Source organism: Schistocerca serialis, chromosome 4 (genome assembly GCF_023864345.2).
Source record: "Schistocerca serialis cubense isolate TAMUIC-IGC-003099 chromosome 4, iqSchSeri2.2, whole genome shotgun sequence".
NCBI classification, from domain to species: Eukaryota; Metazoa; Arthropoda; class Insecta; order Orthoptera; family Acrididae; genus Schistocerca; species Schistocerca serialis.
This window is the reverse complement of record NC_064641.1, coordinates 445,245,234-445,260,820: the sequence shown is the minus strand read 5'-3', so window position 1 is coordinate 445,260,820 and position 15,587 is coordinate 445,245,234. Positions and strand designations below refer to the sequence as shown.

The 15,587-nt window shown below is 44.3% G+C and overlaps 1 protein-coding gene across 1 annotated transcript in view; it reads left to right on the top strand.

Annotated features, from left to right (window-relative positions):
• Window positions 1–1,623: 1,623 nt before the first annotated feature.
• Window positions 1,624–15,587, top strand: part of LOC126475073 (BAI1-associated protein 3) — a 715,757-nt gene continuing 701,793 nt past the window's right edge. The window contains exon 1 of the mRNA XM_050102632.1: window positions 1,624–1,729. Coding sequence (XP_049958589.1) covers window positions 1,634–1,729 — 96 coding nt within the window. The 5' untranslated portion in view covers window positions 1,624–1,633. The remainder of the gene's footprint in view (window positions 1,730–15,587) is intronic.

Sequence of the window (15,587 nt, the reverse complement as noted above, 5' to 3'; positions counted from 1 at the left end):
GAAGAACACAAGCTGACAGAACTGTTTTTTTTCCATAGATACGTGATTGTTTTTTAATTAATTCTACTGCGGGATAACATTAAACTGTTTGGTTCAGTTGATGAAAGCTATGGAATGCAATATGTAGTTTTCAGATGTTCAATTTATTTTTAAACTACGGTGCTTTCAACTGAAGAACATATTTTTCTTGTTGAATATCTGTTTCGACAAGGCGACATATACACAGCTTTAATGCAGGAGTTATTTGCTGAGAAATCCCCGTAAACTGCTGCAATTCATCGTAAAGCGGTTCATCGACTGATAGAAGTTTAGAGAGACAGTTTCAGTGTTAGAAGCTGAACAATCTGGAAGATCGCCTAAACTACACGAACAGAAGTTGGATATTTCTAATTCTACGCGGAAGAGACCAGAAAATTCATTGCGCAAGTTGGCACAAGGCAAAGATATCGGGTTTGCAACTGCGCATAACGGTTAGGCAGACATTGCGACTGTTCCAGTATAAAGTGACAGCAAGTCAAGATTTGGTAGACGTGGGACTTGAAAAGCGAATCAATTTACTGTAGATGATTTACATCTTCGACTGATAGGAATCCCATTGATATTCTTGATGTTATACCGACGAGGCCTTGTTTCACTTCTCTCGTCATGTTTAGACAGAAAGCACAAAATTATCGTCAACGGAGAATGCTCGTGCTGTGTATGAAACACTGTTGCATAATCAGAAAATCGGGCAGCGGATTACTGGACCTTTATTTTTTGAGGAAACCGCGAATAGTGAAATCTATTGCTTAAAGATCCCCAGTTTCATTGGCCAATTAAAGACAGACGAAACTAACTACTCGCAGTTTCAACAAGATGGTGCTACTGCGCATGCGAAAAAGTATGTGTCTTCCTTAAGAGATTTTAAGGTAAGTGTCATCTTACGAAACCTATTGCCCTCTCGCTCCTGAAAACTTACTCCACCAGACATTTTTTTCTTTGGAGTGCAGCGAAATCTGTTGAGTGTCGCAGACGCTCACCCTCTCTTTGTGGCTTAAAAGCTGAAGTAATTCCATATGTGAGAAGCAGATTCAGATCTGCAGAAAGTGTTTGCCAGTAGAATTAGCAGGATCCACACTTATATAGCTGCCCGTGGACGTCATTTCCAACATATGTTATAGCAGCACAGATACTTTTCGAATAAACTGTATTTTCGTAAAAGCAAAGGTAATTTGGGCAAGAAACCGAATAAATCATAATTACATTATTACTGTGTAAGGAGCCAACAGAGACCACGGATTCGTTAAACTAAAATACTCAGAAAATGTACTTGAACTACATGCAAAATATTGTCCATAGAGTTGTGGTTCTCCTGCATAACATTATTAATACGTTTTTCTGTCCTGTATTTATTGTTTCGTTAACCTTGTTAAAGTGCTTTCTTGCTTCACTGTTACATTTGTAACGTTCTTTGTGAAACCAGATGGTTGAGAGTAGACTCGGCCAAGTAGTTGCCGGTCTGTGCAGGCTTCTTTGTAGGCTACTGCAGCTGAGCACGGCCCGCTGGCGTGTGTGTTGCAGGGTGCAGGAGACGGACGGCTCGTTCTTCGAGAGCTTCACGGCGCTCAGCTGGAAGCAGGAGAACCGCCGGCTGATGGCCACGCAGGAGGTGGAGGCGCGCTCCTGCGCCGACAGCCTGCCCCAGCTGGACCACCTGCTCGGCGCCGACTTCAGGCTCCATAAGAATGAGGTACCTGTCTGTCTGCCTCAGTGATGTCTCACGTACATTGTCCAGTCAGGTTAATGTGACCTTCTGTCAGAGGCCTGAATAACCACCCTTCTGCGCAAACTGCTGCGAGACGTGCAGGAAGAGAGTCGACAAGGTGCTATATGGTGCCGACAGGAATGTGGGGCCACGCTGGCTCCATGCCGTGGCCATATGTGCTAGGTTTCTCGGTTGAAGATCCATAGCGTGTACAGTCCGATCGAGGTGGTCCCACAGATTCTCGATTGGGTTGAGATCCGTACAGTATAGTGGCTAGGGGAGCACGGTAGACTCCTCATGGTGCTCTTCGAACCACGCACGTAAACTGCGAACTGTGTGGCACGTTACGTTGTCCTGTTCGTAGATGCCTTCATGCTGAGATGAAATAAGCTGCATCTAGGGTTGGACATGATCACCAAGCACAGATTCACAATTGTGTTGATCCACTGTTCCTTCTAGAATGACAAGATCACCCAAGAAATGTCACGAAAACGTTCTCCAGACCATAAGATTCCCTCCTACGGCTTCGAGCCGTTTGCTTTCACACGTTTCACACTACACAACTGCCATCTGTACGATGAACATAAAACGTGATTCATCTGAAAAAAAGGCAACATATCGCCATTCAGTGGACGTCGAGTTGCGATTTTGAGGTGCAGATTCCATCTTTCGCCGCCCATCAGTATGTCTGCATAGCTGGAAGGAGATTCGACGAACCCTCTGCCTGCCACCAATTGCGAATTGCAGACGCCTTCTTCGGGGGCTCTGCTGGTATCCTCTTGGTTCATCTGGGCAGACAGTTGCTCAAGAGTTGCCCGTGCACATCTCCGCAGCCTTGGTTCTCCCGTATCTTCTATGGGCTTTGGGGTACCACAGTTAATGTACCACATTTAACTCAGCACCGGGTTTGGAGAGCGCTGTATTGCAATGCACAGTGTACTTTAACCACGGCGGCACGCGAACATTTAACAAATTTAGCCATTTTGAAAATGTTTATTTCCTTGGCCCGAAAGCCAGTGACCATGCATTTTTTGATGTCCGACAAATCACTTCCTTTCCGCTTTTCCCAGACACGCTTTATATACCCTGCATTGCTAGTGCGGCTACCTGCCGTTTATGAGTGGTTATTGCGCGTTGACGTCGAATACAAGCGACGTTCACATTAACATAACTGGACCGTGTAACTAGCAGCAACACTAGTTGGCCAGGCGCCATTGAGCACCGCTTAGGTAGCCAATAGCGTGCTGGAACTTCTCCTTATACATTTTTATGTGCATTTATTCTATAGGCCGTCCACTATTTTTTATGTAGCACATTTTGAAACAAGCTATAAAAAGCACACGGATTGTGTTAATCTTTTACACGGATGTGGTACAAGGGGACTCCAAAAAGTAAGTTGCACATGTCGTCCCAAGCGTGCTGGCCGGAGTGGCCGAGAGGCTCTAGACGCTTCAGTCTGGAACCGAGCGACCGATAGGGTCGCAGGTTGGAATCCTGCCTCGGGCATGGATGTGTGTGATGTCCTTAGGTTGGTTAGGATTAAGTAGTTCTAAGTTCTAGGGGACTGATGACCTCAGATGTTAAGTCCCGTAGTGCTCAGAGCCTTTTTTTTTCTTTTTTTCGTCCCAATCTATGACCTCTCCACAACGAGAGTAGTACGTTGTTAGAAGAGAGTACATGGTCTTGGTTTCCTCCAGATGCAGCTCTCTGCGTTACAGATAACAGATTCATCACAGTCTGAGAGTGAAATGGTGGAGCAACTGGAAACGTTCCCCAGAGCTGAAGTAAGCCGGACAGTACAATTCTTGTTACCATAACGTCTAAATTTCACATAGGTTCACCGTGAAATTCTGGTGGTATATGGACCTAATGCAATATCGCTCCAGCTTTAGTGAAGTGGTGGAAGTAGTGCCAACAAGTCAGACGTGTGTGATGTTGATCAGGAAAAAAGGTTATCGTCGACAGACGATTTCCAGGGAATCGAGGAACCTATTAGCAGCAATCACTCACTTGCCCACGATGAGGATGTTCATGAAGTGGTTTTCGAGGTGTGGATTTCTATCGTCCAGGAATTGAACGATCGGTAGAACATTCCGACCGTTGTTTGCAATGACTTGATGACTATGTTGAGAAAGAGTGTCAACTATCTGTGTCATTTTGAAGTGTAGTGCAGCATTCAATAATAGTTACTTGGCCTGCCATAATAGTTGCGTAAGTTACTTTTTGAAGTCCCGTTGTATATACTCTGATGTAGCAAACACTACCTTGCTCGATACATTTCACAAGCGTTTCCGATAAATCGAAGATCAATGTTTTAAGAGCCTATTGAATGTAACAGTGCCATCCGCAGACCAGAGGCGTTATCGCAGTCGGATACAAGACGAGAAATGGATTCGTATTGCGATCGTCTCATCTTCCCCATCCCCCCCCCCTCCCCCCATTATTTTCCAACAGACACCTGTATCGCTACAGGGTATCATATTCCTTCGTAGAAGAACAGTAATAATAATCATAATGACGGTCACAGCGGTACGTACGTTTGAGACGAAGTACAATAGTTATTTGTGTAATAGATCGGGGCTATCTTCTTTCATATTTTCAGACCGCTTATTTTCGATATTAGAAGTGATATATTTGTCAGTCAGGAGTACATAACCCCTCAGGACGCTCTACTGTTACTGAACATTATAGAGACACGTTTATGACGTTTCAATACGCAGCTGGCACCAGCATTTTCAACTGAAGTTGAAGAATCGTGGGTGTTTCGTGGAGGAATGGAATAATAATGGACGAAAGTTGAGTGCAGAAGGGGCACACTTAGGCGTTTACGCTAACGCCGCTGCTCGAGATTCAAATGGTTCAAATGGCTCTGAGCACTATGGGACTTAACATCTTGAGGTCATCAGTCGCCTAGAACTTAGAACTACTTAAACCTAACTAATCTAAGGACATCACATATCCATGCCCGAAGTAGGATTCGAACCTGCGACCGTAGTAGCAGCGCGGTTCCGGACTGAAGCGCCTAGAACCGCTCGGCCACAGCGGCCGGCTCTGATCGAGAGCTGGCGTCCTCGTATGGCATTGAGCGAGTTGCTAAAAATCGGAACACCGATTCCGCGAAAACGCTTGAGAAATGCATCGCAGTATGTGTAACTATATTCTACAATATTACTAAATATGAGGAAAACAGGCGGACTGTTGTAGTACTCTAATGAATAATTTGTCTCCGTCCTTGGGAGAAAGCAACTTTGTGTAACTTCCACAGGGATGTGCGTCGATGTTGGTACACTGAGCACGCCACTCCCAAAAAACAAAAAAAAAACAAAAAACAAAAGAAACAGCTATTCAACGCTGCTTATTTTGTGGAAAGCAGAATAATGGTTGTGATCCGGAATGAGATCGGTTGGTTGTTTTATTCGGCGGAGGGGACCAAACAGCGAGGTCACCAGTCCCAGGCCGGCCGGTGTGGCCGTGCGGTTCTAGACGCTTCAGTCTGGAATCGTGTGACCGCTACGATCGCAGGTTCGAATCCTGCCTCGGGCATGGATGTGTGTGATGTCCTTAGGTTGGTTAGGATTAAGTAGTTCTGTTCTAGGGGACTGATGACCACAGATGTTAAGTCCCATAGTGCTCAGAGCCATTTGAACCATTTTCATCAGTCCCACGGGATTGGCGAAAGATGGGGAAGAAATTCGGCCGAGTCGTTTCAGAAGAACCATCCCGGCATTTGCCTGAGGCGCTTTAGGGTAATCACGGGAAACCTAAATCAGGATGGCCAGACACGGGTTTGAACCGTCGCCCTCCCGAATGCGAGTCCAGTGTGTTAACCACTGTGTCACCTCGCCCCGGTAATGAGATCGACTCTGGGTGGTAAAAATCGTGTAAAGGCACTGAAAATAATGTCACCTGCTGAAGCCGTATCTCCGAAAAGTCCTAGTATCAATGCGTTTTTACGTCCCACAATGAAACTGGTGGCAATCTGACTATAAGTGCACCGCCGATCGACCGGTATGTCTTGTAGAGGGTGACGAGACGACCGTCCGTGGACACGTGTGATCATATTGAGCAGCGTTTTACGCTGGTGGAAGCCCTAAGATATTGAACACCCATCCCAGATGCTGTTAATCTCGGATAACCGAATCCTTCTGTAATCTCCCATATGCTTCAGTCCAACTGTCTTGCATTGGTCATCTTCCCATATTCAAATGCAGTTAACTCGCCACCTGTTGGCTTGTTCACTACACAAGTGTCTATATCAGAGTACTCTGGTTTCGAAGAAAAATCAAAATATTCAGGTTTTTGTCTTTTTATCTTGCTGCTGGTTTTTTCTCTCGATCATCACAACGTAATGACATTACTCTTGAGGCCAATGTTCTACAATTTTTTTTATATGAAGTGTTAAGTAAATTTTACTGTTTGTCTTTCCTACGCATTGCCTTTTGTATCAATACAGGCTGCTCTAGGACTGGGTTGAGCTGTGAGTGATCAATACCATTCACAATTTTCATTTAATAAAACATCGAACACAATTTGACAATGAATTTCGAGGTATTTAAAAATGGTTCTGTTTTTAAAACAGGAACATTCAACAGTATTAAAAGACTGATAGTATCTGCGTCACGCCAAAATTCCAAGACGTTACAATAACAAAATTTAGAAAAACAAGTAACAGAACCCAACCATATCAAATGTTTCAAATGGCTCTGAGCAATATGGGACTTAACTTCTGAGGTCATCAGTCCCCTAGAACTTAGAACTACTTAAACCTAACTAACCTAAGGACATCACACACATCCATGCCCGAGGCAGGATTCGAACCTGCGACCGTAGCGGTCGCGCGGTTCCAGACTGTAGCGCCTAGAATGGCTCGGCCACTTCGGCCGGCCCCAACCATATCCACATGGTGTTAAAACAACAGGAGTAGTTGAATTACACAGGGCTGGCCACCTAAAATAAATACTATTAATAAAACTTGTAAAATGCATAACACACTCTAAATAGACTACTGTAACTAGGCCAGAACACCAAATACAAGCTTGCTACAACCCGGAGAATTTTTATATGAAAGCTTGCTCTAAATGGTGGCATACACATCTAGTGAATATCAGAGTTATAATTTGCCTCACACAGCCAGTATCGCTGCAATTCGAAAAATGCAACACAATGATCAAATGCTTTCACCAGTTCTCTAAATAGTTTAGGCCTTGCAGATGTAGAATGCTTGGGAGACTACCATAGTAAGAGGAGACACAAGCACTCTAGCAGGCAATATACCACGGTTTCTTTCAGCCATACGTGCTCACATGATTTGAAAACGTACAATAACATATGCTGTTCACTGATTACTATCGACCAAATGCATTGAATGGACAACATACCGTACGCAGAAACAATCACAATTTTATAGTAGAACTCAACGCATATGCAATAATAATTAATCGCGCGAACCATACATATACACAGAAAAATATCTGCTCTCTCCTGCAAATACATCACCGATCACGTTTAGGAAATAGTTGATAACAACTTGCCCATGATTTTAAGGAAGCACTGTGTAAAACACACACACACACACACACACACACACACACACACAAACAGAAGATACTACCTCAAAATTGCGTCAGAGAGGTCTATAGCAAACAGATCCCGGAATGCCGTAACTCCACTGCTCGGCCACCACATTTTTCTTGTCGGTTGCTGATTATACAACGGCAGCCATACACTTCTTACTGGCTCCCGACTTAACTGTAGCTGCCCAGGCATGCGGCCAAATCAATGCAACCCGTTCGTTCGGCAGTGCCCCCAGGTTCCTCGTGGTGTGCCTTCTTCCGCGATGCCCAGCGTTCTTGCTAGCAGAACACTGTGACCGATCTCCTCAGGTCAGAAGGCGCTACTATAATGTCGCGATTAGTGTTAGCATCCCTCTTTACAGCGCTACCTCCGCTTTTTTTATCTTGCGGCGGACGGTAATCCTTACTGACGACACATCCTCCCCGACGCAAAATTGAAGCCGCCCGGTAGAAGTGATACGATAAAAGGCTCTCAAATGCCCGTTTACCGTCCTAATGGTTGCCATAACGACGCAGCTATAAACAACCGTGGCTCTCCTTAAGAAATCACATGATTACATGACAGATTTTCGCTCTGGCTTGTACCGCTGCAGGCAAGTGCCGGTTATGTTCAGACATAGCAATCTTTTAACAAACCTCAGCTAAATTTCTGGCTGGATGGTACGCCATGTTACAGTCACGGACCACATTCACTAAAGAATAAGCAGAAAAACCAAATCACAGGTTACACGTTTAGAGAATGGTAAACCTCCCCCAGGTATGTCTTAGTCTGGGAGGTAAAATTACATTTTCTCTTTGATATCTTATCAGCAAGGCAAATGGGATGATGAATCACGTTATTAGTGCAGAATTCCAGAAACAGGACAAGATTTCCCAAGATTGCACTCTCTCGCAAACTGAATGTCGTGGGTATAACTGCAGCTATTTTGTATGTGGTAGGAAATTTGGAAATTTGTGGTAAGGACTATGGGACCAAACTGCTGAGGTTATCGGTCCCTAGGCTTACGCACTACTTAATCTAACGCAAACTAACTTACGCTAAGGACAACACACACATCTATGTCCGAGGGAGGATTCGAACCTGCGACGAAGGGAGCCGTGCGAACCGTGACAAGGCGCCTTAGACCGCACGGCTACCCCGTGCGACCTCTATGTGGTACCTTAATGCTTGGATACATCAGTGTGTTGGTTATTTTTTTGTGTAGAATAGCCTTCGGACGAACATGTCACAAACTTTATGAGCTGATGTTTTCTGCAAGTCTGTACGCCAGTCATTATACTCGTAGACTAACTGTTTAGCGCCCATGCGTCCACTCTTCAACTCCCGACCTGCTGTCCAGGGAAAAATAAGCATTAATGGCTTGCCACATGTACCTGGAGGTACAAAACAACCAAAAACATACGACTTCTTGTCACTATAATTACTGATTGGAAAATGACGTAAATAATGACGTAATGTTGTTGACTACTCAGTCCTCAGTCGCCAATCGAAATGTCTGCACTTATACCCATTACACCCTGTACTTCACAAACATTAGAAGAGTTGGCTTTAAATGACGTGGGACACTTCCACGCTTCATAGCGCTAAACTATTCCTATATGATAGCTGGATTAAATGTCATTCGAATTTACGTGGTTCAAGGAACAGTAAGGTGTATACCTCCTAAAAATGGCTCAAGGCACAACATACCCCTTCAAATATTAGATGATGATGAGCACATTCACTTCCCTAAGGAGGGTTGACCGAATTCTGTAGACTAGCTGACTTTAATGCATACATACACCTACATAACCAGAGTGACTTGGTTGCCCTGTAATTTGTCCTACAAATACCGATCCTACACAGACACTGACACCCATCGGTTTCACAACGGAGATACTGGGGGACAATCAACCAAGATGCACACATACTTCCGCACAACTCCACATCAAGTGGTTCCTCACCTTTAATAGTCAAAGAAACCGAAAACACTGATTTACAGTAGTGAACAACGCCTGTTCTAATTGGCCAGGGACCATTGGTAGCAACAACCAACACCCACTAAATCCCTCGCAAGAACTGAGATTTCTCGAATTTTTCTACTTCCTTGACAGTGCATAAGTGGTAGAGTCCAATTCTTCAACAACTGAAGCTAACTATAACACAAACCAGTATAGCTGGGAGGCGGCGCGTTCCTCTCTACCGGCCACATGTGTAGTGAGGCGGCTCACTGGGCATACAAGTACCTCGCAGACCAGAAACAAACAGCACTGCGGCGTGCTTTCCCCAATATCTGTATTTCCATTTTCCACGGCATAATTCGTCTGTCCACTAACAGACTCATCATTCCAGTGACCTCCTTTGCAGCCATCCTGAAAGAGAACACCAAACAGAGTAGTATTCGCCGCACTAAGGCACCCAAACTGTTGTATCAAAAATATAAACTAGTTATATCTATCACTCACAGAGTACCACACCCATAATCACGCTCTGCTACCAAAATGTGCCGTAGCGAAAATGAACAGGAATTGGCGTTGCAGCGAAGGAACAATAATCTTCGGAAGTTTCCTTTGATAAAATCTCAAAAACAATTTTACAATGAATTTGCACAAGTTTAAAAATCGCACTTTTTCGAAAATTCAGTAGTATCAAAGACTGACAGTCTCTGAATCAGGCGAAAATTCCGAGGTATTACAATAAACATTCAAACATTCAGAAACATGTAACAAACTCCTATGATGTCCACATGATTTTAAAACAACTGGAATAACTGACTTAGCCGGCCGCGGTGGTCTCGCGGTTCTAGGCGCGCAGTCCGGAACCGTACGACTGCTACGGTCGCAGGTTCGAATCCTGCCTCGGGCATGGATGTGTGTTATGTCCTTAGGTTAGTTAGGTTTAAGAAGTTCTAAGTTCTAGGGGACTGATGACCACAGCTGTTAAGTCCCATAGTGCTCAGAGCCATTTTTGAATAACTGACTTACAAAGGGCTGCCCACCAAAAATAAACACTATTAACAAAACTTCTAAAATGCATATCAGACAAACTAGACTATCGTACTTAGGCAAGAGCACCACATCAAGCTTGCTACAGCCGTCACAATTTGCTCTAATGAACGGCGCTCACAGTCTAGCCAATAAGACAGCCGTAATATACCGACCATATGACCACTCACAAACAGTATCGAAGCAATGTGAAAAATACAACCGAATGATCAAATGCTTTCACCAGTTTTCCAAATAATCTAGACCTTGCACTCAGAATGAATTTACAATAACATTAAACAGTGGCAATCTGATCGAGACACAAGCAGTCAGCAGAAAATATGCCAATGTTTGTTTCAATTATACGAGCTCGAATGATCTAACAGCAGCAAGAATAACACACGTGATTCACTTGCTACTACACACATCCGCAGTGAAACATAACACACCATACTCAGAAACAGCCGTAATTTTGTAACACAACTGAGCTTGCACACAATAATCATTAATCACTTTAGCACTAATAAGCGCCGTACGTAAACAGAAATAAATCTGTTCTCCCCCATGAGTACATTACCGATAATCTTCGGGAGATAATTAAGATAGCTTGTGCCAAGATTTTAGGGAAGCGCCGTACGACGCACACGAACTCACACAAGATGCTACCTTAGCTTGAGCCTTCCAGCAACTGACAGGACAGACGGGTCAAGGCAAACAGCACACTCTTCTTATCGGCTGCCGGCTACTGCATACAGCCGCTGCCGCATGCTTACTAACAGCTGGCGAAACAACCACTGCTGTCCAGAAATGTGGTAAAATCCCTCCAGCCCCCTCGCTTGACGGTGCCCCCAGGTTCCTCGTGATGTGCCCTCTTCTGCGAAGGAAATTTTGGAAATTTGTGGTTAGTTCCTATGGTACCAAATTGCTGAGCTCATCAGCCCCTACTCTTACATACTACTTAAAATAACTTACGCTAAGGACAACACACACCCATGCCCGAGTGACGAATCGAACCTCCGACGAGGGGAGAGGGGGGGGGGGGGGGGGGGGGAGCTGGGCGAACCGTGACAAGGCGCTACATATACCTTAATTTGGATACCTCAAAGATTATTATCGTGCATCTGTAAGTACCGTGATATAGGTGGCATTATCTGGAAACCACCGCGTTATGAAGTTACAGTTGAGCCTTCTACATACCTCTGTGGGTGTCAGGATGATGCGTTTTAGCTGGACTGTCCGAAACTCAGATCGCTCCCCATGCTCTCATACGTGAAGTGTGATAAAGACATATTGCGAATGAACATTTCAAGCAGCAACTGCTAGCGCTAATACCATTTGATATAATTCGTCCGATAGCCTGATCCGTTGAGACAGGCGGCGTCAAGCTGGAACATGTTCTAACTCGTCAATCAGCATCTAGAGAGGCTCTGGTGAGGTTCTGTTAACAGTGTCTGTCGAGCTTTATCGATTTCGAGCAACACATTAACATTAAGTTCTGTTTCAAGTCGCAAGATAGTGCCAAAGAGACTCATGAAATGTTAAAGTTGATGTACTGCGATAAAGCTGTAACTCTGAAGGCTGAGGGATTTGAAAGCGGAAACGAATCAGCAGAAGACGAGCAATGTTCAGGACGTCCATTAACCTCAAGTATAGAAGAAAACGAACAAGCGGTGGCAAAAATTGTTCGTTAAAACAGACGAAAAACTATTAGAGAGGTTACTGAAGAACTTATCATCTCTTACGGGTCCGAACAAAGCACTTTAACCGCTAATTTTAAAAAGAGGCGAGTGAGTGCAAAATTTGTTCGGAGATTTTTGAATCATGAACAGAACGAAAATCGTATGCCAATTTGCACATAGTTTATATACTACTATCATTCACGTTCCGACTTCATGTCTAAAATTGTAGCTGAAGATGAAACTTGGATCTATGAGTAAGACCCTGAGGCGGCCCGCCCGGTTACCCGTGCAATCTAATGCACGGCTTTCCAGATTGGGAAGGAGTGCCTGGTCCCCGGCACGAATCCGCGTGGCGGACTTGTGTCGAGATCCGGTGAGTCAGCCAGTCTGTGGATGGTTTTTAGGCGGTTTCCCATCTGCCTTGGCGAATGCGGGCTGGTTCCCCTTATTCCGCCTCAGCTACAATATGTTTGCGATTGCTGCGCAAACAACGTACGCGTACACCACCATAGCTCTACCATGCATACATAGGGGTTACACTCGTCTGGTGTGAGACGTTCCCTGGGGGGGGGGGGGGGGAGGAGAGAAAAGGGGGGATTTCCTCCACCGGAGGCCGAACCGCACAATAACCCTGAAAGAGTGGTTCGATGTGGGGCGGCGGCGGGTTGGAGTGGACTGCGGCAGTCGTCGTGGGGTTGTGGACCACTGCGGCTGCGGCAGGGAAGGAAGCATCTCCGTCGTTTCTAGGCCCCCGGTTAACATACAGTACAATACAATACAATGACCCTGAGGCAAAAATACAGGGTTCTTGGTGGAAAACCTGTGAACTTCCTCACCCTAAAATACCTCAGTCAAAATCAAATATTTAAGTCATCCTCGTTGTTTTTTCGATGCTGAAGGCATTATCCGATCAGAGTTCGTTCGAAGGGGAACAACAGTAAACGCCAAATTTTACAAACGAATACTGCAATGTTTGTGGAACGATGTACGAAGAAAGAGACCAGAAAAATGAGCCAATGGCTTCTTTCTTCATCCCGACAACGCGCCTTGCCACAATTTGCTTTTGATGAAGACTTTTTAGCCAGAAAAGTGTTCCTGCCTGTTCACATCACCTTAATCTTCGGATTTACAACCATGCAACTTCTAGCTCTTCCCAAAAATTAAAATTCTGCTTGAAGAAAAACATTTTGACGCCATTCCTGACAGTGAGAGGGCCACAGCAGAGTAGCTCAACACCCTTTCAAAATAAGCCTTCCAGAAATGCTTCCAGTCATAGACTCAGCATTAAGATAAGAGAGTTGTTAACCAAGGACAGAACACTGCAGGAGGTTTTTTTATTTTTTTTTTACTTCAAATTCCGTGCAAGCTTATTATTTTGTTTCCAGTAAAATGTTACACAGAATTTTTGATCACACCTCGTACATTTAATGAGACCATGTCACGCAATGCAAGAGTAATCGGACAGGGATTGCCCTAGCAAACAAGATACATGGATATTGTAACTCACAAAAGATAAATAGGTTGTTCACTAACTACGAAATGAAATAATGGTCCACGCGAACCCCTGTTTATTACGAAAGTCTCTACTAGCAAACAAGAATGACAAACTATTAAAGGATCTGAATTGATCACAAGAAATGCAGAGAACAGGAAAATTTGTTAATGACGGTCGAAACTAATCTAACGTGAAAATCTCGGCGAATATCGGATGAATCATGGTAATAGAACAAGACCGCAATTTACACATGAATTATGGGAAAATAAAACCGCGGTGACTGCCTGATTCCACCAGAAGACTGAAAAACTACTCATGCAAGTAACATTTGTGATTGAGTCGTAATGAACCTCTAAGCTTCGCGATTGGATTCCGAAATGTGGTTAACCATAACAGCGTACCTGCAAACACACGTTAGTTATCGTCTCCTGCTCGCCCGAGCTGCGATTTCTCACCATATTCAACACTCAGATGCGTGGAGCGCAGCTCTCCATCGGATCCCCAGTTGAAGTCTATGTTAAGTGTTTTGTTCCAAATCCCAGTCCTAAGTCTCCTCCACCGTGTCCCAAGCCGAAGTGGACTCTCTGACGACTCAGAGTTCCTTTTCCATTCTGCAAGTCCACGCATTTCTTGTATGCCGGTGAAAACGAATGTACAAAGTGCTGCTCGACGATATTTTTGTTAACAAGACAACTACGTCCCCATCTTGTAGAAGTTTAGCAAAATTAATCAGTCGTTACACATGTGGGCATGCAGAACTAAAACAATTCTGAGTTAGTGTCCCACTCCTCAACCAGTACGATCGCCCGTCGGCACTTTTCGCAAATTGGCGTCATGACATCTCCTTGTCTGTTTATTTGTTTAGATTACTCAATGAGGAGCTCTTTTACATCTACTTAGGCCATAGATTATTCATATGGCATAAAGTAGCGAGATAAAGTCAGATTAGTGTTCAACAAAAATAAAAGAATTCCAGTTCACAAAGCAGCTCGGCCACTACTCACAGTTCGTCAAGATCTAACTCTTGCCGCCCTCTTATAGATTTCGTGGAAAGCGACTTCTCGGTAGAAATAAAAGTTCTTTTGATTTTTTATGTTTGTGTGGCCTGGTGGCCTGATAGCCCTCTTTTTAAAAACTGATCTTTTTTTTATTTAGTTTTCTGAATTGTTTGATGCGGCCTGCCACGATTTTCTCACCCGTTCAAACATTTCCATTTCTGAGTAGCAATTGCAGCCTACATCCTCGAATACTTGCTGGATGTATTCAAATCTCTGTCTTTTTCTACAGTTTTTACCTTCTACAGCTCCCTCTAGCACCACGGAATTTAGTCTCTGATGTCTTACTGGATGTCCTATCATCTTGTCCTTCTTCCTGTCAGTGTTTGCTGCCATGTACTCCTGTCCTGGTCGATTCTGCGGAGAATCTCCTCATTCCTTACATTATCAAGCTACCCAGTTTTCAACTTTCTTCTGAAGCACCACATGACAAATGCTTCGATGCTCTTCTGTTCCGGTTTTCCCACAGTCCATGTTTCACTGCCATACAATGCTGTGCTCCAAACGTATATTTCAGACATTTCTTTCTCAAATTGATAATGTTTGACTTTTATTGACCAGTCATACCCTTTTCGCCGGAGATAGTCTGCTTTCTACGACCTCCCAGCTCCGCCCATCATACGGTATTTTGCTGCATAGGGAGCAGAATTTCTTAACTTGTTCTGCTTTGTGAACCTCTATTCTGATGTTAAGTTACTCGCTGTTCCCATTTCTGTTACTTCACATTACTTTCGTCATTCTTCAATCTATTCTCAGCCTGTATTCTGTATTCATTAGAGTGTTCACTTTATTTAAAGCATTCTGTAAATCAGCTTCACTTTCTCAGAGAATAAGGAAGTCACCATCCGTTACTTGTTCTTGACGGTTGCCTTGCCTTACTCTTTCCTCTGAAAAAACGGGCGTATTCCCCAGTGGGTGAGGGGGCAAAGTGGCTAGTCGCTTCACACCTATAGTCACCGGCCTGGCATACTGCGTCTGGCCTGGCTCATCACGTACCCAACCGAACCACGGAGAAAACTACCTGCAAAACAGTCTCCAGGAAAGAGGATGAATTAACGTAGACGTAGACAGCTTACT